The 24,070-nt window shown below is 42.5% G+C and overlaps 1 protein-coding gene across 6 annotated transcripts in view; it reads right to left on the bottom strand.

Moving 5' to 3' along the window:
- NFASC (neurofascin) overlaps window positions 1-24,070 on the bottom strand; it is a 197,675-nt gene that overhangs the window by 76,032 nt on the left and 97,573 nt on the right. For all 6 annotated transcript variants that reach the window (XM_060277089.1, XM_035122043.2, XM_035122048.2 and 3 more), the window contains 6 exons: window positions 6,733-6,844; window positions 5,085-5,269; window positions 3,215-3,346; window positions 2,335-2,478; window positions 1,816-1,927; window positions 1,394-1,560 (listed from right to left, as the gene is read on the bottom strand). In XM_060277089.1, the coding sequence (XP_060133072.1) occupies window positions 1,394-1,560; window positions 1,816-1,927; window positions 2,335-2,478; window positions 3,215-3,346; window positions 5,085-5,269; window positions 6,733-6,844 (852 nt within the window). The remainder of the gene's footprint in view (window positions 1-1,393; window positions 1,561-1,815; window positions 1,928-2,334; window positions 2,479-3,214; window positions 3,347-5,084; window positions 5,270-6,732; window positions 6,845-24,070) is intronic.

The following is a 24,070-nucleotide window of genomic DNA, read 5'->3' as shown; positions in this document are numbered from 1 at the left end:
CAGATTTCTAGCTGCAATTCTTTTCCACACCCATAACTACACGTTTAAGAGTGATAAATCCTGTAAATGTTCTTTTATTCCACAGCAATGCCAACTTTTAATACACATGGTGGTGGTATCTGAGATGTGTACTTTTGTGCTATGGATTGATTGGATAAATGGCTGTTTTAGATAAGCAAGTTACCGTATTTTTCCATGTATTGGATGAGGTTTTTTGACACAAAAATCATGTCAAAAAACTGGGATCATCCAATACACGGATAGTGGCATGGGGCAGAGGGAGATGCTGCTGCACATGGGGAACGATCTGGGGGCACTAGCTGGTGGTGCGCAGCTTCTACCAATGGCACAGTGAGCAGGGAGCGATCTGGGGGTGCTGTCTGGTGGCACACGGCTCCCCCCAATACCGCTGCGCATGGGAAGCACTTCCTGGATCGTTTCCCACGCACAGTGGCATGGGGGAAGGTCCCCTCTAGCCAACTGGCTGGCTGGCTGGAGCACAATTTCCCTTGATGCTGTTGCACACGGGAAACGATCTAGGGAGTGTTTCCTGCCCGCAGCTGCATGGGCAGAGAGGCTCATCTCCCCTCATTTTCCCAAAATTGAGTCCCTCAAAATATGGGGGAGTCTTACATATGGGGGCGTCTAATAGATGGAAAAGTACGGTATATCACAAATTCCAGTGGCAGGAACTGATCTGGTTTGGATAAGCTGTTTTAAATATTTCAGGTTACAGATATGTACTTCTCCAATATATTCACTTACTCCCACTCTGTGTTCTCAGCATCTGCTTAGAGAGCCCCCAAAGGCAAGGAAGCCCAATGCTGACAGAGTGTGTGACAGAGTGTGTCCCCTTTCTGCTTGCCGTCTCCATTCGTACCTCTTCTTTTATCCCACCCCGTCTCCTTACTCTCTATAATCTTTATATTTCCACCTCCTTCTCCTTCATTTCTATCTTTCCTTTACCCTACCCCCCTCCACTTAATGTATGTTGCAAGGATCTACTGATTAGATGGTGAAACAGGGTTAAATGACAGGTCCCTCCTGCCCCTGGAGTGTGGTGCATGTTGGGAGTCCATAATATTCCCATCTCTGTGGCCAAAGCTAGATAGCCTCTGTATCTTCTCATAATGAAACAGGTAAGCAGGATGAGAAATGCACAGGACTTTTGGAAATTGTTCTTTAGCATTAGTTCGGGGGAGTCTATCATCTACAACTCAACAAGTGACAGAGGCCCACAGTTAATTTATTTCAGGAACACTCAATCAGTCACATCACAGCTTTTTAACCTTATGAGCATGAACCAAATATAGCATTCTTGTCATCAAAGGGTACCCAAGATCTACATTATCTGGAGGATATTTGCTCTCTGCGTAAACAGAAGCCACCTTACCTTTTATTTCCAAACGAACCTGGTTCTGTGCTTTGCCCAGGAGATTGGTGGCCACACAGGTGTAAGTTCCTTGGTCTTCTTTCCGAGCCCTGATTATTTCCAAAGTCCCATTCTCGTGCACAATATAGTTGCCACCATGCAACGTGCTTCCCTGGCCATTCTTAAACCTCACAACAACACAAGAGAACGTTTGTAAGAGAGGGAAGCAGAATAAAGGTGCAGATTGACTTCCAAGCATGGGTACAGGATTGCAGAGAAAGGCAGCAATCCTCTGCTCAATGGCCAGGCAGTTGAGATACATCTGAGATACATTCCTTTATGACCATTTATCAATGAATCGAAACACATTTGATTATTAAAAAATTCAATTGATTTATCTGTCCCAAACAGATGCTATGGCTTAATAATAAAAAAATCCTTACCATCGTAATGTGGGGATTGGGGATCCAAAGAATGGACAGTCAAGACGAGTCCGGTTGTTTAGAATAACTTTGATCAGCTGATTACGAGGGGCAAGGATCCGAGGAATAACATCTTTAAAAGATACAGATAGATAGATAGATAGATAGATAGATAGATAGATAGATAGCCTATAAAGGTAGTCAGAAATTTTCATTTGTTTTACAGAATATATTTCATTTCTAGCTTTACATCTTTGTTTATTTGGCTTGTGCTTATTGTTCTCATTAATGGATTTTTGTCCTGAATCCATTCTAGACACAATTAGCTTTGTAATGGAATAAATATATTCCTTTTGCCTATCAGTAACTGCCTACACATATAAGTAAACTCCTTTGCCTTTCGTGAGTTAGATCAGTTGGCGTTCAAGGATGTTATGGTTTGCTAGCGAAAGAGAAATAATGATATCATGTTCACTTCAAAATAGTGCTTTCAGTGACCCTCTATAATCTAAAGAGCCCATTTGTCCATTCAATACTTACCCAGCACACTGACAAAGGCATTAGCCAGCAGGTACCCATGTTCATTAGAAGCATTGCATTGGTATACAGCACTGCTGCCACTTTGGATGTCCCGAAACATAACAGTGTCTCCCGTTACTTCACGGCTCGGGTTGGGAGTGGAACCTTTGAGAAAGACATAAACATAAGTGATACACAGTTTTTAGCCATTAAAAGGGCTAATCGGCTAATCTGCCAATTTTGGTTTCTCTCGGTTTCTCGTTTTCCCAAGCCTTCCATTTTCCACATCAGTTTGTGTCTTTTTTTTAAGTCCTCATGAAAATTCACCAGAATTTAAGTGTGAATTTATTGTAATATGCAGTACTGCATGTTTGTATGCAATTTTGCACAATATACACATTTTTGCAAAGCTGAACATCTCAACATGGAAATGACTTCCTTTTCTGTGGTGCTTAAAGGCAGATCCCCATTATCATAACATAGCTCACTATGGAAATAAATGAATTTGTTCAGAATTCTGTCTTCCCTTTAAAAGATCATCATGACTGATACTATGCACTGGCGAAGGAAGTGGAGTGCAGGGGGAACACACCACCCCCGGCAGTGCGATCCCGGTGTGGTGCCATCGCGGTTGTCCCCCCCCCCCGCGCTGGGCGCCCCGCTCCCAGGATGTGTGTCATGCCTCTGCGGGCGGTGCGCCCCGCCCCTGGGACGCGCACCAGCCCTGCCCCCGCCTGCTCTCCGCCCCCCGGTGCTGGAGCATGAAGCTCTGCCACTGATGCTATGTATGGTCATCAGTTAAGTTCACAGTTACTTGAAATGACAGCATTTCCTTCTCCGCACCCATGAAATCAAGATACACTATAAGGCATTATCTTCTGTTCACAACAGGTTTGCTTACTTTCTATAGGTTCTCCATTCACCAGCCATTGGATGGAAGGCTTGGGGTTACCATTGGCTCGGCAAACCAGTCTCCCATCCTCACCAGGAGCCAAAATAAGATTCTCAGGTTCATCCAACCAGTAAGGAGCAGCTTTAGAACAAGAGAGTGAGAGACACACACCAAAGTGTATTATAGCTATCTCAACAAAGCTCCTTTTATGTTCTTTCAGCATAGGCTATTCTGATTAGTATATAAAAGTGAATGATAATCATCCTTCTGTGCCATTTTTTTTTTAAAAAAAATGCACCATCACAAGAACAGCTAAACATGACCAGCATAGACATATGCAGCAGACATAAGCCTGTGTCAATAACACTTAATAAAAACCCAGCAGTAGTAAGCAGCCATATTAATTCCTCACAAAGTATCAAAGCAATGTTTTCAGGAATTGTGGGAAACTTAAGTGGCCACAAAGTGCTGCCGCCACCAGGCACAGCTGAGGGACTCTGTCCTGGGATGGGCTGACTAAAGGGCACTTTGCCCATGATCCCCTCAAACTTGGAGCTTGCCTAGGTAGTCTGTAGCTTTACGAGACGAAACCAGGACTTTGGTATAGGTCAGGCAACCCCAAACTTCGGCCCTCCAGATGTTTTGGACTACAATTCCCATCTCCCCCGACCGCTGGTCCTGTTAGCTAGGGATCATGGGAGTTGTAGGCCAAAACATCTGGAGGGCCGCAGTTTGGGGATGCCTGGTAAAGGTTATAAAACAATCAAGGTCAAAATTGATGTCACTGCTGGAAATGTTTGGTTATTATTATTATTAAGTATTTTTTGTTGATATTACACCTCCCAGTATAAGATACAGCTAGGGTTCTTCTTATATAACACAGGGAGAATTCACATTACTGGTAGCAAAAGAGTACCGTTCTCATAGAATCATAGAGTTGGAAGAGACCACAAGGGCCATCCAGTCCAACCCCCTGCCAAGCAGGAAACACCATCAAAGCATTCCTGACAGGTGGCTGTCAAGCCTCTGCTTAAAGACCTCCAAAGAAGGAGACTCCACCACACTCCTTGGCAGCAAATTCCATTCATGTAAATAAAATTTCTATAGTCTCTTTGCTGAAGACAGTCTTTTTTCAGATTGACAGGAACAGTAATGTTTTGGAGGCACAAATTAGATCAACCTGGGTTGAGGAAACATGCACCTCTCATAATGACAGAATGTTGTATAGGGGGTGTATTTTCCCTAACGATATTAATGACTAAGTGTATTAAGTCTGAATGCTCATCTATGGAATAAAAATTCCTAGGTACATAAATCAAGCATGTGAGGAAAAAAAAGTTATCCCGAGTCCTTTTCATTGACATCTAGTTTTCAGCATGCAGGTTTTTTTTTATTTTAAAAATGTGATAACATTCCATCCTGAAATCTCCCACCTGCAGTCCAAAGTAGTGCAGTTTCAACCCATAACCTGCCACTCACGTTAATCAGAGAACGCTGTTATTGGGTGGCATATAAATGAGGCAAATAAATAAATAGCTCTTATTTCAGCAACAGGCTTCATGCAGTTGAAGGAAAATACTTCCTGAACATTTCCCATAAAACCAAACCAACAATGATAGGCTTATGTTCTCCTCTGCAAAGTACAAGGAAGATATATGAGCCACAAGCTTAGATGGCAGAGGATTTAAAGAGTTTAGCTAGAAGGGTGTGTATGAACTAAACATTTCTTATCTTTGGTTGCTACAGAGGAAGATTTCCCAGGTTAGCCTGACCCCATCCTTCTAGGGCAGAACACCCTGTTCCCCGCAAATCCCTTCCAGTTGCCTTTTGATTTGCCAATTGGCAAAGGAATAAGAATGGTATAGTAAATATGACGTACCCTTCACTCTCACCGAGATTGTGTGACGGCTAGTTCCCACTTTGTTGGAAGCTAAGCAGAAGTATTCCCCAGAATCTTCTTCAGAAACATTGGCAATATGAAGAGCCTTGTTGAAGTTCTCCAGCTTGGTCCTGCCTGCTGGGAGATCACCTCCTTTCTTGTGCCATACGATGTCTGGTGTTGGGCTACAGGAAAGAGGAGAATGGGGTTTGAATAGTTGACATGAAGCCTCCCCCAACATGAAATGTACACTATAAAGGAATTCCCTGCAGCCCAGCGTCTTAATTTAAAGCTGGGGTTCTCACTTAGCATTCTCTCAAAATCCCAGACAAGCCCTGCCAAGGAGGTCGTGAGCATAGCTGCCAAGTTATCCCTTTTTTTAAGGGATTTTCCCTTATGCTGAATAGGCTTCCTCGCGAGAAAAGGGAAAACTTGGCAGCTATGGTCGTGAGGATAATAATATTTCAGGGAGCAGTTCAGGGAAAGACCTTGGCCTGAGAGAGCCTTGAAAGCCATTGACACTTGAGAATAGGCAATTATGGGTGGTATCCAACTAACAGGTGGTGTCAGGGCAAGGATTTATGTTTGTACAACAAAACTTTCCCCTTCTCTCCTTCCCAACTGCATACCCCCCCACTCTGTTCTGGAGGGGGAATCCCTGGGACAGATGTGGGCTGGCATGGGGGAGAAGAAGGGGGAAGTGCCATTGCCCATCCTTGCACTGATGGCACCTTTTAGTTGTATATTAACCTTTTAGTTGTATATTATACTATTAAATCTGGTTTATGGGTCATGTAAATTGCTTGAATAAAGCTTCCTACTGGTAATCACTATTTTGGAGTTACAGGAGTTAATGTTGGCAGTATAAACAGTGATAACTGGTCTCTATTGAGTTGCCATGTATTGTTGTACTGCTCTTGAAAAGCTCTCATAACCACACATATTACTAAAAAAATTAAAAATTTGTCCAGTAGCATCTTACAGACCAACTAAGTTTGTTCTGGGTATAAGTTTTCGTGTGCATGCACACTTCTTCAGATACACTGAAACAGAAGTCACCAGACCCTTATATATAGTGGGAGGGTGGGGTGGTTTTCCCCCCCAGAAGTGTAGTAGGAGATGGGTGATTGACTCAATGGGTATGGTAAACCTGTTGACGACTGTAATTAGTTCTACAGGATAAAGCAAGGGATAGTAGGCAGATGACCAAAAATAGCTTTAGCAATGTAATGAGGCAGGAATCCAATATCTCTATTCAGACCAAGTCTCTCCATAGTTTTCGGTTTAGTAGTAAGTTGTAATTCAGTTGCTAAAGCTATTTTTGGTCATCTGCATACTATCCCTTTATTTTGACTGCATCAGACCAACACAGCTACCTGCCTTAACACCGATATTACTGTTGATGTTAACAAAAGTAAAGCCACACCCCATTAAAATGAATGGATTTTAGTTTCCCATTGGAGCCACGTTCTTTCACATCCTTAAAGGAAACACTTTCTATTTGCTAACACTCCAATAAGGAGGTCTCAACAGCCAGCTGTGATTTTACCCCCATGAAAATCTGCAGGAAACAAACACAGGATCTAGACCAGGACGATAGAGACGTATGTGACACACCATGGTTCCCCTGATCCCAAGTGGTACGTACACTCCCGAGGCAATGCATTCCAGCAAGAGGTCTTCCCCTCTCAGCACCATCTGATTGCTTGAAGTCCCAATGGGGTACATGAAGCTGGGGTGCCTTTCTGTGATACCTCGGGCTGAAATCAGGACATAAGGGGGGGAAATACACACTTGTAAATCCTTCTTCTCTACAGATCTACTGGAAATGAAAGACAACCAACAGCGGGAGATGTAAACATATCAAGAGGCACAGAAAATCAGAGTCTTTCCAACCCCACAGACTTGATGGGGAAGTCTTTGTAGAGGCTGAGGCAGATGCTGAAATGATAAGTTGAAATGGAAAAAACAAGACAAGGGCAGGAAAGAGTAGGGAATGGCAAGAAGGAATGGTGATGTTCCAGACGGATCACTTTATTCATAGTAAGAACACGTCAATTTAAGTAAGATTTTGCATTTAACAATTTACATGCTATGACTCTGAAAAGCAGCTCCAGTAAAATGATAGATTTCCATTTTTCTTCAAAATAAAATATTTCACTGCTGTCAATGGGTCTTGACAAGGATAAATGTAGCTGGACTGTTGTTTCTACTTGAGAGCAAATACAGAATGATTGTCATTTCTACATTATCAATTTCTGTTTGGTGAATTTGCAAGTACTAATTAGGGATGTTCTGGGGGAAGAAAATATGAATGTGACAAACACAGAGTTTAGATCTTGTGCACTAAATTACTTCCATCCTCTATAATTACTTTTTGTGATTTACCACTCCTGTATCCCTTAAAAATAGATGTATTTTGTAATGGACTAGTTTGGATTACAAATGATTCCCATACAAAATACACAATTTTTCTCTTCAGAACATAATAGTGTTGTCTACTAAGAAAGAGCACATCAATTTCAGTTGGATAGAAATGAAAATAGCATAGTAGTGAAATATTTCAATATCTACAGGGCTTCATAATCTGAGACCCTTCTTCGTGTGCCTCCTCCATGAGAGGTCTAGAGCAGGCATCCCCAAAATGCGGCCCTCCAGATGTTTTGGCCTACAACTCCCATGATCCCTAGCTAACAGGACCAGTGGTCAGGGATGATGGGAATTGTAGTCCAAAACATCTGGAGGGCCGAAGTTTGGGGGTGCCTGGTCTAGAGGCTGGCAATATGAGATATAATATTAAATTTAAAATTATTATTTGTTTTTTATACTGCCCTTCATCTGTAGATTTCAGGGCAGTTTGCAGCATAAAAATACTAGATAAAAACACCAAATGCATAATAAAAACAAGAAAAGAACAAACCAGCATTCCCCCCCAAATAGATATAAATACAAGAATGCTGCTCACATAGGATGTAAAAACACAGTACGTAGACAGAGCTCTTTTCTGCACCAGGCAAGCAATAGTGCAACACAAGACATCTGCGCATTTAAATGAAAATTAACCCAGTAGCATGATGGCATTACAATCTGTGTTAATGAATGGTGTCACAAGACATCATCACAATAATAATAATAACAACATAGTTATTCTGTGCTACTCAGTGTGGGGACATCACTTTCAGGAACTGGAGATTTCCATAGATGATGACACACACAGCCTGCAAAGGAGGGGAGCAAACATTTAAGGCAAGATAACTGACAAGACAAGTATAAGAACCATGGAAGTGTTAAAACATGGAAACCAAAAAAGTACATGGAAGACTGGGGGGGGGGGCAACCACAATAGTTTTCCATAAATGCATGAAAGAAGTCTGCAAAGGAAACAGACTAACCACATGCATAAAACACAGAAGTGGGCAAAGGAAATGCGATAGGCTGAAAGCAGCAGAGGCAGCAACAAAAAAGCAGGTTATTTTCCAGCTTGATGAAGCCACGTTAGCAGTGGTGTTAAATGAGGTAAATGTCTGGCATTAGCCAAGAGATATTCAAGGCTAAAGAGGAAGCAAATTTATGGACTGGAGCTACTGGGCTGAGATAAATGGATGCTTCAATGTAAGACATGTACTGAATGAATTGGTTTAGACAAATATTTCTACTACACTGATGGAAACTCCATCCTGAACCAGCAGTTCAGCAAAAGGCTATGTTCTGTTTATGGGCATGGGTGCTGAAGATCTCTCATATGTATAGGCAGGAAAGGAATGCAGGGTCAAGGATAAACGTCCACAAAGTTAAGTTCACTTGTAGGCTGAGCCTAAGGACTTTATTAGAAAAACCCGCAATTCAAACTTCCAGGCTTGCTCACAGTCTGTAGCAGCAACATATGAGATGACTATATATATATATATAAAGGTAAGGTAAAGGTAAACGGACCCCTGACCATCAGGTCCAGTCGTGACCGACTCTGGGGTTGCGCGCTCATCTCGCATTATTGGCCGAGGGAGCCGGCGTATAGCTTCCAGGTCATGTGGCCAGCATGACAAAGCCGCTTCTGGCAAACCAGAGCAGCACATGGAAACACCATTTACCTTCCCACTATAGCGGTTCCTATTTCTCCAGGGATCTCTGGGAGAAAAAGACCCCTCTCTAAAGCCCTGGAGAGCCCAGGGGCAGCCAGGGAATTCTAAGCTGGATGGACCAATGGTCCAATTCAGTATAAGGAAGTTTCCTAAATTCCTACGTAATTGTTGCCATGCTTGGAATCTTTCATGTAAATCTCCAGTAACAAAATGTCCTCTCACAAACCAAAGCTTACAAAAAAGAGGCACAATTCACCAGGAACATCTCTGGCATAAGCTTCTTTGAAACAAATGGGAATTTCACCAAGAATGATTGTTGCTCTTGTGCAACCCTGACTTATTCCCAAGGAGCCTGTGGAAGAGATGCTAACAGTTCATTATGCTGACCATCTGCATAGAACAGCTGTAGTGTGATCATTGACACAAACACATAGAATATAATTGTCATGTACATGCAGGATGTGTCTTGGGCAACTGGGATAATTTACTCTTTCAATCCTTTGAATATTAACATACCATTAAAACACCACCACCACCAGGGTGAAGTCCTCAAATGCTTGTGGAAGAGCTTGCACCTGTGGTATAATAAGTAGGTGGGTTCTAGAGCAGTCCACATGCTTTTCTCCTTTTGCTAGAGGATGCGCAAGTGGAACAGTAGTTCACTTTTCTGGAGGAGCACTAGAATAAGACAGTCCTTCTATGAGCAGCAAACACCTTACATGAGGAAGGGCACCATTGAAGCTAACACCTTCTTCCAGATGGCAATTCAAATAATAAAACTGCACCATGGATGCCGTTGAACCACTGCACAACTGAAGCTAGTCCTGTTTATCTATTGTGTCCCCCTTCCTTTTTTTAAATCCCAGTGCAGTTGAGCAACATCAAACCACAATGGTGGTCAACAAATTACAGGTCAACTCAGCTCCATGGCCATCTTAAGACCAAGTCACAAAGTAATATGGTATATCTGGCTCTAGGAAAAACTGCTCTGCTAGAAAATCCTGCCTCTGGCTTGTTTATGGTAAGTGGTTACCATAATGATACACCACCAAGTTTACTTTGGGGTAACATACTGCCACATAATCATAATATCTCTGCTCCAATCTTTTCTGCCCTGTGCACACAACACTTTTGTTTCTGTAAGCTCCCTGTGAATCTGTCCTGGTTGCTGAAACAGACCCTGTAACACTGGAATAATGGAGTTCAGCTGGGCACCAGCTTTGCATCTATCACACCATGCAGGAGGCGCAGAGTTGTGCATTTGACATAATCCCCTTAATCGGATTTACAAATGTGTAATAGGAAAAGATTATACTTTACTAAATTTCAAGCTTCCGTATTATTAATATGGTCCTAGAAGTAAAATTATTCTAAGAAAGCAAGAAAAGTAAGGAATAGAGTATGAACAATATCAAGGAACAGAGCTCCTAATTTAATTTTATATATTACAATTTATTTTAATTAAAAAAATAGTTTTGATGAAGTGTAGCTCAAACATTTGATGTTGGGTCAGCGTTTTTCTGGATTAAAATGGAAACACTTCACTCTTACACCCAAAGACAGAGAGAGACAGAGAGAGAGACACACACACACACACACAGAGAGAGAGAGAGAGAGAGAGAGAGAGAGAGAGAGAGAGCATTTCCCAATTAGTCCCCAGGTCAGGCAGCAGGCATCCTTCTTGGAACTGTAGGATAGTGCAGTTATTATCATTCCCAATAGTCTCACCCTTCCCTAAGTCCAGTCACTCAGAGCTCAGGTATGGGACCATACTTTCTGGGAAACAGCAATTGTTAAGATCTCCTGTGTGCCACTTCATAGGGTACGTGAGGGAATCCTGGTGTATCCTTGATCCCCCTTCAAATGATGGTACTGTCTAAATCAGGCACCCCCAAACTTAGGCCCTCCATATGTTTTGGACTACAATTCCCATCTTCCCCGACCACCACTGGTCCTGTTAGCTAGGGATCATGGGAGTTGTAGGCCAAAACATCTGGAGGGCCACAGTTTGGGGGTGCCTGGTCTAAATACTGGCATGGGGAAGGGAAAATCAATACTACTGCATTGGACCTGTACATTCCAATGAGCACTGAACCATAGGAGCATCTAACCAAGTGTCCTAACTTCAAGCTGCACCTTGGTTCAGTAGTGGCTGGTGGTGTGGTGTGAGCATGGCTGCATGATCTGGCATCCGAATGTGTCTGTCACTGCTGGTTACAGAGAGGGAGGGGACAAGGCAGTGGGGAGCTTGGCGCAGGAATGTCAGATTGGTGCAGTGCAATCACAGCATCGGAGCCAATCTCCCCCCTCAACTGACAGAAACACATGGCATTGGGAAGCCAGGCCAGTAATGCAGCCCCACTCACACTGCCCCACTATAGCTTTGGTCTCTCTCACTAGCATGTTATGCTACCATCTCTGGGAATCACTGTTCCAGACATTTAGGTGTCTGCAAAAACGTCATCTATCATGTCTCTCACCCACTTAGACTATAGTTCGATTCATACACACTGAGCTAATGTGAATTTCTTTCCCTCATATGAACCAGGACTTGAGGAGTTCAGTGAATCACTGATGCAGCTGGGTGTAAAATTCTCTCTGTAGGAAAAAGCATCTCATGCCTAATTTTCAAACTTGAAGCTTGATATGGACATTATCAGTGACCCACAGCAGAGCTCAAAAAAATGCACCCACTTATGAGCTCAGGTGAGCCTTATTTAATATGAAAAAGAATGTTGACACAGCCATGAACAATGTTCAGATGCTATAGATGAGCTTTCAGGGTGTCACAGAGCCTGATAAGTACCAGTCCCATTTTTAGCGCTACTTCCTGATCTATTTGCCAAACTGGTGCTGGTTTGACTTTCTCCAACATCCACGTGCAAAAAATCTGGCCCTTTATGCAGGGGCGTACCCAGGATCAAAACTAGGGGGGGAGGCACGGGAGGGGAGGGGTCACAAAGTGCAGGGTGTTTGGTTACCTCAAGCCAAGGAAGGCGGCGAGCGGGTTCCGTTGGGGTGCCATTTAGCCTCTCTGAGGCATCGCCCTCCTCCGGACAGGAGCGCGTCTGTCCGTCCCCCGAGCAAGCGCTACTCACGGCCAGAGCGCCGCCCCAACGGGGCAGCCGGCAGCCCAGCAGAGGCAGCAGCAGCGCGATGCCCAGCGCGCCCACAGCCGCGACACCCGACGCACAGAGCAGCAGCAGCAGCAGCAGGAGGAGCGCGGCTGCCGCCTGAGCATGAGGCGGGCGGGTGAGAGCGCAGCGGCGAGCGGCAGCATCTCTTCTTGTGGGTCACGCCAGAGGCGCCCGCAGCTTCTGATTGGCTGCAGGCGCCCAGAGGAAGACGCGCACAGCAGCAGCGGCCTCAGAGGAGGATTGCCTCCCGCGTCCTCCTCCCCACAGCGCCCCTGGAGGCCAGGTGCCCTGGCACCCCCCCCCAGCCCGGGCTTAGAGACGGCCCAGCAGGCAGCAGCAGGCAGCAGCAAGCGGGCTGGCCAACGCCCCTCCATTTAATTTTTTTGTTTTTGTTTTTTGCTTCTGGGGGGCAGCTGCCCCCCTGCCCCGCACTGGGTACGCCCATGCCTTTATGGAATCCATGATACAAGATGAAGCGATGGTCAAATTAATTGAGGTTCAGCCTACCGGTCATGATGCTCATACGCAACCTCCAGATTCAGAGGCAGCATGTTACTGAATACTAGTTGTTGCGGACTAAGAACATATAAACATGAACCTTGAAGGATCAGGCCAGAGGCAAGCATCCTGTTCTCAAAAGTGGCCAACCAAATGCCTGTGGGAAACATACAAGCAGGACCTGTATGCAACAGCCCACTGCCCACCTGTGATTCCCAGCAATTGGTATTCAGAGGCATACTGCCTCTGACAGTGGAGGTGGAACATTAAGAGGGAGCTATAGCCTTCATGCCCTACTTATGGGTTTTCTGGAGGCATTAGGTTGGCCGCTTAGGGAACTGGGTGCTGGACTTTGGTCTGATCCAGCACAGATCTTATGTTCAGATCAAAAATGTGCTTGGAAATTAAGCATGCTTTGTCAATTTTTCAGCCAGAGAGATTAAAGTAGGTCTGACATAATAAGGATTTTCTATGCTAGGTGCGCAACAACTACCTTCTTTTAGTTTTGCTATGGGGACGCTTGAGTCTGTGTCATGTAACCATCACTATTCTTCAGTAAATTGTGGCTTTCTTTTCCAACAGCTGTCCTCTATGGGCATCTCAAGGGCACCCCTGATTCTAATTAAAGGAACATTTCTTGTGACTCTTCCATTTACTGTATTTAGAACATACTGTGCTGCAGGCACTTTGCAGGGAGGGCCGAGGGTTAATAGAAGAAGTTCTAAACACAAATGATTGATTTCAGTTAAACTTGCTTCCAAACATGAGAAGCAAGCTTGCTAGAGTATTCCCATGGCAGTTTAGGCTACTACAAAACCAGCCTATCCATACTTGATATGGTAGCTATGTTCCTAAGACTTTTCACATTGTAGCATATTCTTCACTTCAAATCATCAGCCATTTTTACGATACAAAATTTACGTCCTTTATTCAGACACCATAGCATTACATTGTTCAATCTTTTAGATCTTGCTCTGGCCATTCTACATCCAGACAGTCCAATTAGAAGCGAATGAAGGAGCACTAACAACCTTAATGGAAACAGTGTTCAAGTTTGGGCTGTTCTTCACTATTTATCTACTATATTTGTATACTGATTTTCAACAAAAATGGCTCTCAAAGCAGTCCAAAACAATAGTTGATCTATAGGCAGATAAGAGACGTGGGTGGCGCTGTGGTCTAAACCACTGAGCCTAGGGCTTGCCGATCGGAAGGTCGGCGGTTCGAATCCCTGCGACGGGGTGAGCTCCCGTTGTTCGGTCCCTGCTCCTGCCAACCTAGCAGTTCGAAATCACGTCAAAGTGCAAGTAGATAAATAGGTACCACTACAGTGGGAAGGTAAATGGTGTTTCCGTGCACTGCTCTGGTTCGCCAGAACAGGCTTGGTCATGCTGGCCACATGACCGGGAAGCTGTCTGCGGACAAACACCGGCTCATCGGCCTATAGAGCAAGATGAGTGCTGCAACTCCCAAGTTGTCCGCGACTGGACCTAATGGTCAGGGGTACCTTTACCTTTTTACAGGCAGATACTATTCTCAAAATATAATTTAGAAAACTATTAAAAACCAATCTGAACTATATACTATTAGATTAAATTCAGACAGGTGAGGTGGATTAAGGAAACAAGAAAAACCCTGTTGAGAAAGCTACACTTAACAAAATAATGAAGAAGACTATAGCAGACATCTAGCAAATGTAGCAGGATCTCTATCCTAAGCATAAGTATGGGCTCTGACTCTCAACTTGGACCAGTGGCACTGGACGTAGAGATGTTGTAAACTGATCAGCATCATGACCAAGCCCAAGCCATAAACTCTTGGATCAGGAGCCCTTAATCAATCAGGATATCTGGAGTTTTCACACACACCCCTGAGGAATTGACAGCCTCCATGTTAGGGGGTCTGTACACCCAAATTGGCATGACAATGTAAAAGGGAAATGGAAAAATGCAACACCAAAATCCAAAGGAAAAAGAAGAAGAGGAGAAAGTTAAGCCTCAAAATGTTGCGGAAAAATAAATCTATATCAAATAATAGACCTTGTGGAACAGTAAGATGCTCAATGTGTTTCAGTTGATAACAGCATTCTTCAGGGACATACAGAATTAACAATGCAACATATCTCTATGAATGCAGACAACAAGGCTGGAGGAAGTTCTCTGAGCAGAGGAGGAAGAATGCTAGGTCACAAGCCAGAGGCTTGTCCCTTTAAGGACTTATACTCCTCAAGGAAAGGGCTGAGCCTGGGAGGAATAATCTGGCCCTGGAGACATACAAGACTTCAGTCCAGACTTAGACTCTGTTGGAACAAGTTGCTCACATAGTTTCCCACTGTGCTGCTTTGTCCTTTCATGCCCTTTGGGCCTCTTCTCAAGCTTAGAACAAGATATAACGCTTGTGTAGCACGCAATGGGCTCGTCGGGCTGCCCACAACTCCACCTCCGGCAAAAGCACGGAAGTGGCTTTCCGAGTGGCATCTTACCACCATCATGAAAGAAAGGTGGAATATAAATGTAATACAAACAAACAAACAAACAAACAAACCAGGAAGTAGGAAATTGACTGTTACTCCATTTTAGAGTACTAAGTAAGAAGTATACACCCATGTCCCCAAGAGATGGTTGGGTGGTTCTAGCAACCTACAGAAATGGATTAATTTCAAGAGAATTAAAAAGGTAGGCTTGACTTGGAGTGGAAAACCTGTTCCACACAAAAGCAAGCGGCTGCTCAAGCCAAGTTTAGGAGGAGGAGGAGGACAGGAAGATCCATGTTTTGCAATTCAGATGGTTCAGCTTGATCAGAGAGGCAGAGGAATCTGTCTCACTGCCTACAACAGAACACTTCTTTCAAGCCTAATTTCAGAGAGGGGAGAGACGATGGTAGGGTACCCAACAGACAACAGGGTAAGCCTCTGAGGGCACACATGTGGCAACCGCAGAGTACACAGTCTCCAAACAATGAGAAAAGAAATCAAATGAAATGTACACAAAACAAAAAGGTTAACAAAATGATGAACACATGTTGGATGTGGCAGAAATGTGTTCAGGTTCTGCTATGGGAAGCTGCTTGCAAGCTTTGCATAGGAAGCTGGCTGGCCACTGTGAGAACAGGATATTGGACTACATGAACCCTTGGCCTGATCCAGCAGGTTCTTATGTTCTTAGATTGGCTTATTGGTAGCTAGATAGGCACTTTCAAAGCAGAGAGATGCACAACTCTCAAACGTTTTTCTTTAAAACAAAAGTAAGTTCACAAACTGTTATTTGTAACAAACTGAGATTATGCATTTGTGCACAATTTATTTCACTACAAACTAAAACACATCCATTTCTAATCTATTGCAAACAAAAAGTACTTTGTTTCTATTTTCTGCAAACTCTCTCCCCCTTCCACTGAAGTTAATTCCCCTACCATTTGCACACAACTTTCAATATACTGCCAGAAGAATGATTCAGGGGCCCCTGGGAGCCAAGTGATTGTATATCTAAAGCACAATTTATAATTCAGGCTTCTCCTAGTGTTACATTCTCCTGAGGAAGTATTCTTCACTTAGATAAAGAAGAAAGAACAAATAATCTTTGGAAGCATTAAAAAAATGCAACATTACATACCAAATTACATAGATTATCAATCAAGAAGGAAAAATCAAATGGTTTTTTTTATCATTGACTACTGACAATCATACCTATTATAGACATTTCTTTTAAATGGACTGAGGAAAAAGGCACACTATTTTTTATGTGTAGATCTCATCGTCTTTGTGTATTCAGTAAAACTTTGTTGGAGAGCTGTTGTCTTCGCAGCTAGGTATTGATCCGTGCTATCTAAACAATGAGGTTTAGACTAACAGAATTTGACTACCACCTGTGATTTTTAAAAGCTCAGACTGGACAGGGTAATTTTTAAAAACATATATACAGTACAAAAGTAATCCATTTAACACCACATGAATAAAGTGCAACATCACATGTATGGACTGATTTGAAGACATTACCAGCATCACTGCCAACAGCTACCATTAAATGGAGACACATTTCAGGTGCTACAGACTAAACAAGTGCAATTTGTGGAGTCCGAGTACTCAAGATGGGAGATATGTAAAATGTATAGGAAAAGTTTAATATGTCCGTGAAATTGCCTTGTATTCACTGACTGACCAAAAAGTGTTATTAACACAATAATGAGTCAGGTTAGGTACAGAGGAGTTAGAACGTGAAGTTCTCCAGAAGTCAGTATTGACTCACCACTGTACATGTCAGTGTGATTTCGAAAGGACGTTTCATTATGGGGTTGCTCTGTAATAAACAAAAGAATGTGAGCGTACCAAAGGCAACAAAGCATGCACTGAGTAACAAAAGACGAAATGGAGGAGGAGGTGTACAAAAGGAAAAGAACACACACAACAGAAATTATAAAAAAGCAAAATAAAAAAGAGGCAATGACATACACGTAACACCCAAAAAAACCTTCAACACAATTTGGAAAGAAACAAAGAACACAGCAATGGAAGGCAGCAATCGAAGAAGACTGCTTTTTCCCCCCCTATGAAATGCAAAATTATGAACTAAAAAAACCCCAACACCCATTAACACAAAATCAAATATGTTCAGATGCGTTCCAAAAACATATAGATTTTTAAGTTTGACTTTTGAAATGCCAGGAAATAATCAAAACATTTTAATTATTATTATCAATAACTTTGTTAACATGCAGCTCTACTTTTGGGAAGAACAATTAGTTTGTCATCAGATTTGCAAAAAGAAAAAGAGAAAAAAGATAAAGAATGCATTCCTGATATTTGCTCCAAGGGTACAGGATGGATTATTTTCAGCTTTAACAATGAAAAAATAAGTTATAAAAGTATAACAACTGGGGTTTTAATAGATCATGGAAGCATTATTAGAATGAGCTGCCTTTCTTCTTTTAAAAATGCAAAGTGATAAGCACATTATAAATTATCCAATAGCAACAGTAGGCTTGCAGATAAACCCACAAAAGTTACAGGACAGCATTTTTTTTTTAAAAAAAACCCCAACAACAACTGGATTACGAAGATGCTACTGAGCACCAGCATTCAGCCAAGCATGGCTTGGTATTTATTATCCTCAAAATGGACACTTAGACCTGCTGAAGCACCCCAACTATTGTGTCCTCATTCACCTATTACAAGGTGTGTGGGGGAGACTACTTGCAAGTCTTAATTACTATGACACTGAAAATGGCATAAATGCAGAGAAACTTTAATGTACCTCACCAATGTCGCTCTCCAAGCCCAATACCACCCATTTCATGAAATTCTATGACTCCATATAGGATTTACATAACAAATTACATAAGAAAAAAATGGCCATATATTTCAAACCACCTTTATTAGTCTAAGATTTGCTAAAATTGCCAGGTTTAAGTCTGACAGCACAGCACATCATACTAAAAGCCATGCAGATAAATAAGGACCTAGGACACTTTGGAAAGCAAAGTACGTTTGAACACAAAAGCGATCACTTACATTATTTAAAAGGGGTAATCTGCTTTAATCTTAAACATTAAGGCTACACTCATGGGCTTTGTTTGCACATCATGCTTACCCTTAAACCAGGGGTTGTCCTCTAGATATTGTTAACGTTCATCATCCCTGATGTCTCGACATGCTAGCTGGGGATGAGAGTTGGAGTCTACGACATCTGGAGAGCCACAGATTAGCAACCCCTTCCATAAACCATGTCTTACCATGGACAAACAGCACAATAGTGCACTCTGCTAGATCCTTCCCACTTTGTTCCTTGGATTTAGAGTGTTGTCAAAACCTAGAATTGTGACTTGTTTCCCCATAAGCAAACCACATCTAGAAACCAAGGTTTATTCTTGGCTTCCTGATCATTGTGCATTTAGAGAGAAACAAGCCACAAACCTGATTTGGACAACATGGTAAACCAAGGACTGTGGTTGTTCCTGCTGCTAGGTGGTGGTACAAAACAAAAATGACCTGGCAGTGTCCACAAGGATACTGTCTGTTCACAGTAAGCCATAGTTTAGGGCTCACTGTGATGTGCGAAAAAGGCCACTATCTTTTTAAGGATTAGGACAACCCAAGTCTATTTTGTCTGAACTAGGCTTGGAAGGAAGTGGAATGACTACTATTCTGTCTTTCCAAAAGAATATAAATGTTCTGATCCTCAGCGCATTTGGAAGTAAATACTACTGATTTCAAGTTAGTGTGTCTAGCATTACAGGCTCTACACGGTACTTCCCTTTCAGATGAGAAAATTAATCACCATAGCAAAGCAATAACTTTTGTGGATTGAGCACTTATACAAAACAAAATACTGAACAAGTATCCCGATTCGAAACAAAAACAGATGACCGAACAACGTGCCACACAGAAAGGCAGTTCAGTTCCTTTGAACATAAGATGAAATCTATTTTACATACAGGAAGGAAGTGGTCCTCTATTGAAAGGGTCTCTAGGAAGGAAATGTGCACAGTTTCCAAGTGAATATGTAAGAACAAGATGGCTGGAGACATACAATACTCTTAATGAGCCTTCCATTAACCTAGGGGTCACTAAGTAAAGGGCAAAGACAACCATAGCATACAAATTAAGGGTTACCCATTACTCACAACTTACTGCAAACTCTATTTGTCTAAACTGTTTAATATTTAAATTTCTTAAGTGGTATCATAAAAACAGAAACTTAGCAACAGCGAAGTCCAGTCTTAGGGATCAGGGAAAGCAAGGGTGGAAGATGCATTGCACAAGACATCTGAAGCAACTGTTGGGCAAAAGGAAGGGTACTCCAGAGGGCAGAAAATATCCAAGTGATAATTCTGTACGGTGTGGTGTTACAAGTAAACTTTTACCAGATGATCCACATGATCTTACAGTTCTTTTTCGGGACAGGCAGTCCTTCAGATAACCTAGTCCCAAGTTGTTCAAGGATTTATGTGTTAGTCACAAGATCTTGACATTCCTCCAATTCCTTTGTTTCAATGTACTTTCGTTAGATCAATAGGTGACAGGAGAAACCCCGCCTGCAGGGCCATCAATTAAGCATGGCTTCTAACATAGAAGCTGTGTTCAGAAGCTGGAAGAGCAGCAGGGCTCCATCTACAGTGCTGCATGGGTCACTTCTGGGTAGGTGGGGTCCATGCCACTTTTCAGTCACTTGACATCACCATGATGCCATGAGCCATTTTTCATTTGTAGTACAGCCAGTCTTGGGAAATGGCCAAATTAGGACCCATGCTGGGCCTAAATAGGCTTGTAGGCTGAATATTCCCCATGCCTGCTATATAGCATTAACACCAAGGTCTTGTTTGCCAGTCAAGGAAAGCCATAATTAATGGTGTGCCATGAGCTTTTCTCCCCTAATGTGAATGGGCACAACAAGTTAAAATCTCATTTTAATGTTATAGCCGAAACTGAGATTGCATTTTTTTGTTTTGCTCAAACAAATCTCGAAGCTAAGAACAAACCTTGACATTGGATTGTGGTATGTTTGGGGCAAAACGAACCATAATCCCTGATCTGGACATAATGCTAAGCCGTGGCTCATATAGTTTTTTGTTTCCATTCATGCTAGGGAAGGAAAAGGGGAATGGCCGTATCTCAGCGTAGAGCATCTGCTTTGCATGCAGAAGGTCTACATTCAAACCCTGGCAGCTCCATTTAGCAGATGACAGAAAAACCTCCTTCTCCCTGAGACCTCGGAGAGCTGCTGGCAGTTAGTAAACAATACTGATCTAGATGGACAAATAGATTGGATATAAAGTAGGTTCCTGTTATCTTTCTCTCTGCAGAGGAATCTATTTCAGTGACACTTCCCAGCTTACCAGGTTCTGTACTCATTTCCCTCCACGACTAGAGTGCCCAGCACTGGAGATATCCAGTTGCTGCTTGACAACCCTTGCAAGAACAGAATCCAAGACAAATGCATCAATTGCCTCATAGTCTATCCAGCCCCGAAGAGAGATCCGGAAAGTTCCAAGGGTTTGCAACCTCACAATCAACTGCTAGCAAAAACACATCTCTTCGTCTACGGTTTCATGGCAGCAGTTTCAAAAGTAACAGAGGTTAAGACTTAATGCCCTGAGAGAGAGGAAGAGAGACCTAGGCAATGAAGAAACATCTACTGGCCAAAACAGCAATGTGGTTCTTAACTTCAACTGACATGTCTCTAGGAATTAAGTACAAAAGGCCATATCCTCATACGGCGCTGATACGACAGACTAAGGAGTATGCAGGCCTTCCTAAATGCCACTTAAAAACTGGGCTGACTAGTACCAATTGGCTGTAAAAGGTAAAGGTAAAGGGACCCCTAGCCATTAGGTCATCTCACATTATTGGCCGAGGGAGCCGGCATACAGCTTCCGGGTCATGTGGCCAGCATGACTGAGCCGCTTCTGGCGAACCAGAGCAGCACACGGAAACACCATTTATCTTCCCGCTGTAGCGGTACCTATTTATCTACTTGCACTTTTGGGCATGCTTTCGAACTGCTAGGTTGGCAGGAGCTGGGACCGAGCAACAGGAGCTCACCCTGTCACAGGGATTCAAACTGCCAACCTTCTGATCAGCAAGCCCTAGGCTCAGTGATTTAACCCACAGCGCCACCCACGTCCCAATACCAATTGGCTGTAGTGATGACTAATGATGGAAGGATCTGCAAACTTTGGTTTTCTCATTTTCTCATTCCTAAATTCAGTTCTCCAATTTTTTGCACCTATTGACAGATTTTTAAAAGAAATCCTCACAAAAATTCCCCAGCATCTTAACACATTTTTGCAAGCAATGTCCCTAATATAATGCATTTCTCTATATCATTTTGATGAATATACTGATTTTTATGCACACTTTCCGCAATATATAGATTTTTGAAAACACTGTTCATTGGTGAAGTGCATCCCTAAATTCAGATAAGTGCAAATTTTGAATGATGGTTGTGTTTCAGTCCCCATATTGTTTCAGGAAGTGCAGATTAGATTCAGCTTTAAATGCTAACTGAATTGAATTCCACATCATCCCTAGTGATAGCTGATGTCACCGAATTCAAACATCCCAATGAATATTGCAGTTCAATTATATATTTCTCTTGTTATATTTGTGTGTTTCCCAAGTCCATTAATCCTTGGTTTCCTTTTCTTAGAAACAAAGAAAACATTCGTCAAAGAAGCACACATCTCTTCTTTCTTACAGATGAATAGATTTAGCCCTTTTCTATGTTATTGGGCATCTAGCTGTGTAGCCACCTTGAGAGGCTACTTTTGTAGGCTGGAGTTTATAGTAATCTTCTTCTCTATGCTCTCCAGACTGTAACACTTAATAGGGTCAGGAATAGCTCCAAGCTTTCCTTCACTAAATCAATCAATCAATCAATCAATCAATCAATATACTCTAAGTAAAATGAATGAGCAGTGAGATGTACCCCACCAGCAAGCCAGTATCTTTCAATCATTTAAGATATCCCCTGTCCTAGAATTAGTATACTGCCATCTCTCCTCCTTGTTCCTTTAATATATATCAGTTTCATGAGAGGCAATTCAAATGTTCCAAGCCTGATATAGTCTGCTCAACTTGCAAGTGTTGTTGCGGCAGCAAAACGATGTGGCAGTCAGTAGAGGGTTAAGAAGAATGTTAGTTTGTAGCCTGCTTATCTCCATTTCCCCCTTGCTTATTAAAGTAACAAGAATGAATTCTAATCATGCTCTTCCCTCCATCCTTAGAGAAGATGCTCTTTGATGGGTTGAAACTGAGGTCATCCTGGAAGTAGGCAGAAGATGCCAATGCAGTTGCTTCCGCTCTGCAGGACATTCTTCCCATGGAGACTGTTAGAGAATGCTCATTATTATGATCAATAATTCAGCCCTCTTCTGTGTGCCTTTTGGGTTAACTGTGGGTATGGCGCATGCTTCTGGCCTCCATGTTTTCATGTACTCCCCACCCCATTTGGCATACAACGGTCTAAATAATTCAGATGCCAATGCAATCGGAATGAAGCATGCACTCAGAAGACATCCCCAGAACTAAGCAAGCAGTAATAAGAGGTTGGGAAAGAAAAAGAAGGAGAAGAAGAAGCAGGGAATGATTTTGATTTTAAGCTGGTGGACACTCCTGTCACTGGAATAGAAGAACGTTCAAATCAGTGAGGATTCAAATATAAGAAATGAGAAAGTGAGCAGCAAGTTCACTTCGCTCTCTCCTTACACAGTTCCAAGTGCGACCTGCTGACTTCTATGGGGAATAGAATCATAGAATCATAGAGTTGCTTAAAGACCTCCAATGAAGGAGACTCCACCACACTCCTTGGTAGCAAATTCCACTGCCGAACAGCTCTTACTGCCAGGAAGTTCTTCCTAATGTTTAGGTGGAATCTTCTTTCTTGTAGTTTGAATCCATTGCTCCGTGTCCGCTTCTCTGGAGCAGCAGAAAACAACCTTTCTCCCTCCTCTATATGACATCCTATGCCATGCAAAGAATAGATTCCTATGCCATGCAAAGAGGGCTGGCAGGCAGTGATGTTTGCTGGTGTGCCCAGTGCTGCTTACCTCAAAGCATGCATCAGTGACATCCTGGGTGGACCAGAAACGCCCTGAGTGCCACTCATTGCACTAGAAGCATTAGGAGGAGTGATTGACAACATGGCTTGGCTGAAGCTAAATACAATGCACGCTGCTAATGCACATTACGTTTATACATTACTAAACATTCTGAGATGGTTAAAACTTTGGAGATACTGGACAAGGTTATATTGGCTCATTACGGAGGGGGAATGTACACAGATCTTTTAAAACAAGCAAGTTAAAAAAAATACATCACCACCACCACACAAACTCCAGTAAGAGGTCACAGTAGGATATTCAAAATGATCCAATTTGCCATAGAACACTCCAGTAGCATTACCAGCCCACACATCCTTTTGTGAGCATTGTGGAACACTGTTCATGCAAACAGGGAAGTATGAACTAAAAAATCAAACAAGTCATATGAGCAACCTGATAGGTCTTTAAAAAAATGATCTCTTGAATTTACTTGCTGTTTGATCATAGTTATCCAACCATTTATTCAATGGCCCCTTAAAAATACTGGGTGACATTCAACCATGTTTAACTCAGAGTAGACCCATTGAAATTAATCTTCATGACTAAATTAGATCCATTAATTGCAATAGATGTGCTCTTCAGTTGAATCCAACCCAGTAACCAAACCAGAGAAAATAGCAGTATATCATTTTTTAAAAAAGCACATACAAACAAGTCATGCTGCCAGAATGCTTGC

This window comes from Zootoca vivipara, chromosome 7, assembly GCF_963506605.1.
Source record: "Zootoca vivipara chromosome 7, rZooViv1.1, whole genome shotgun sequence".
Taxonomy (NCBI): domain Eukaryota; kingdom Metazoa; phylum Chordata; class Lepidosauria; order Squamata; family Lacertidae; genus Zootoca; species Zootoca vivipara.
Note: the sequence above shows the minus strand (reverse complement) of the source record. Positions and strands in the feature narration are given on the sequence as shown.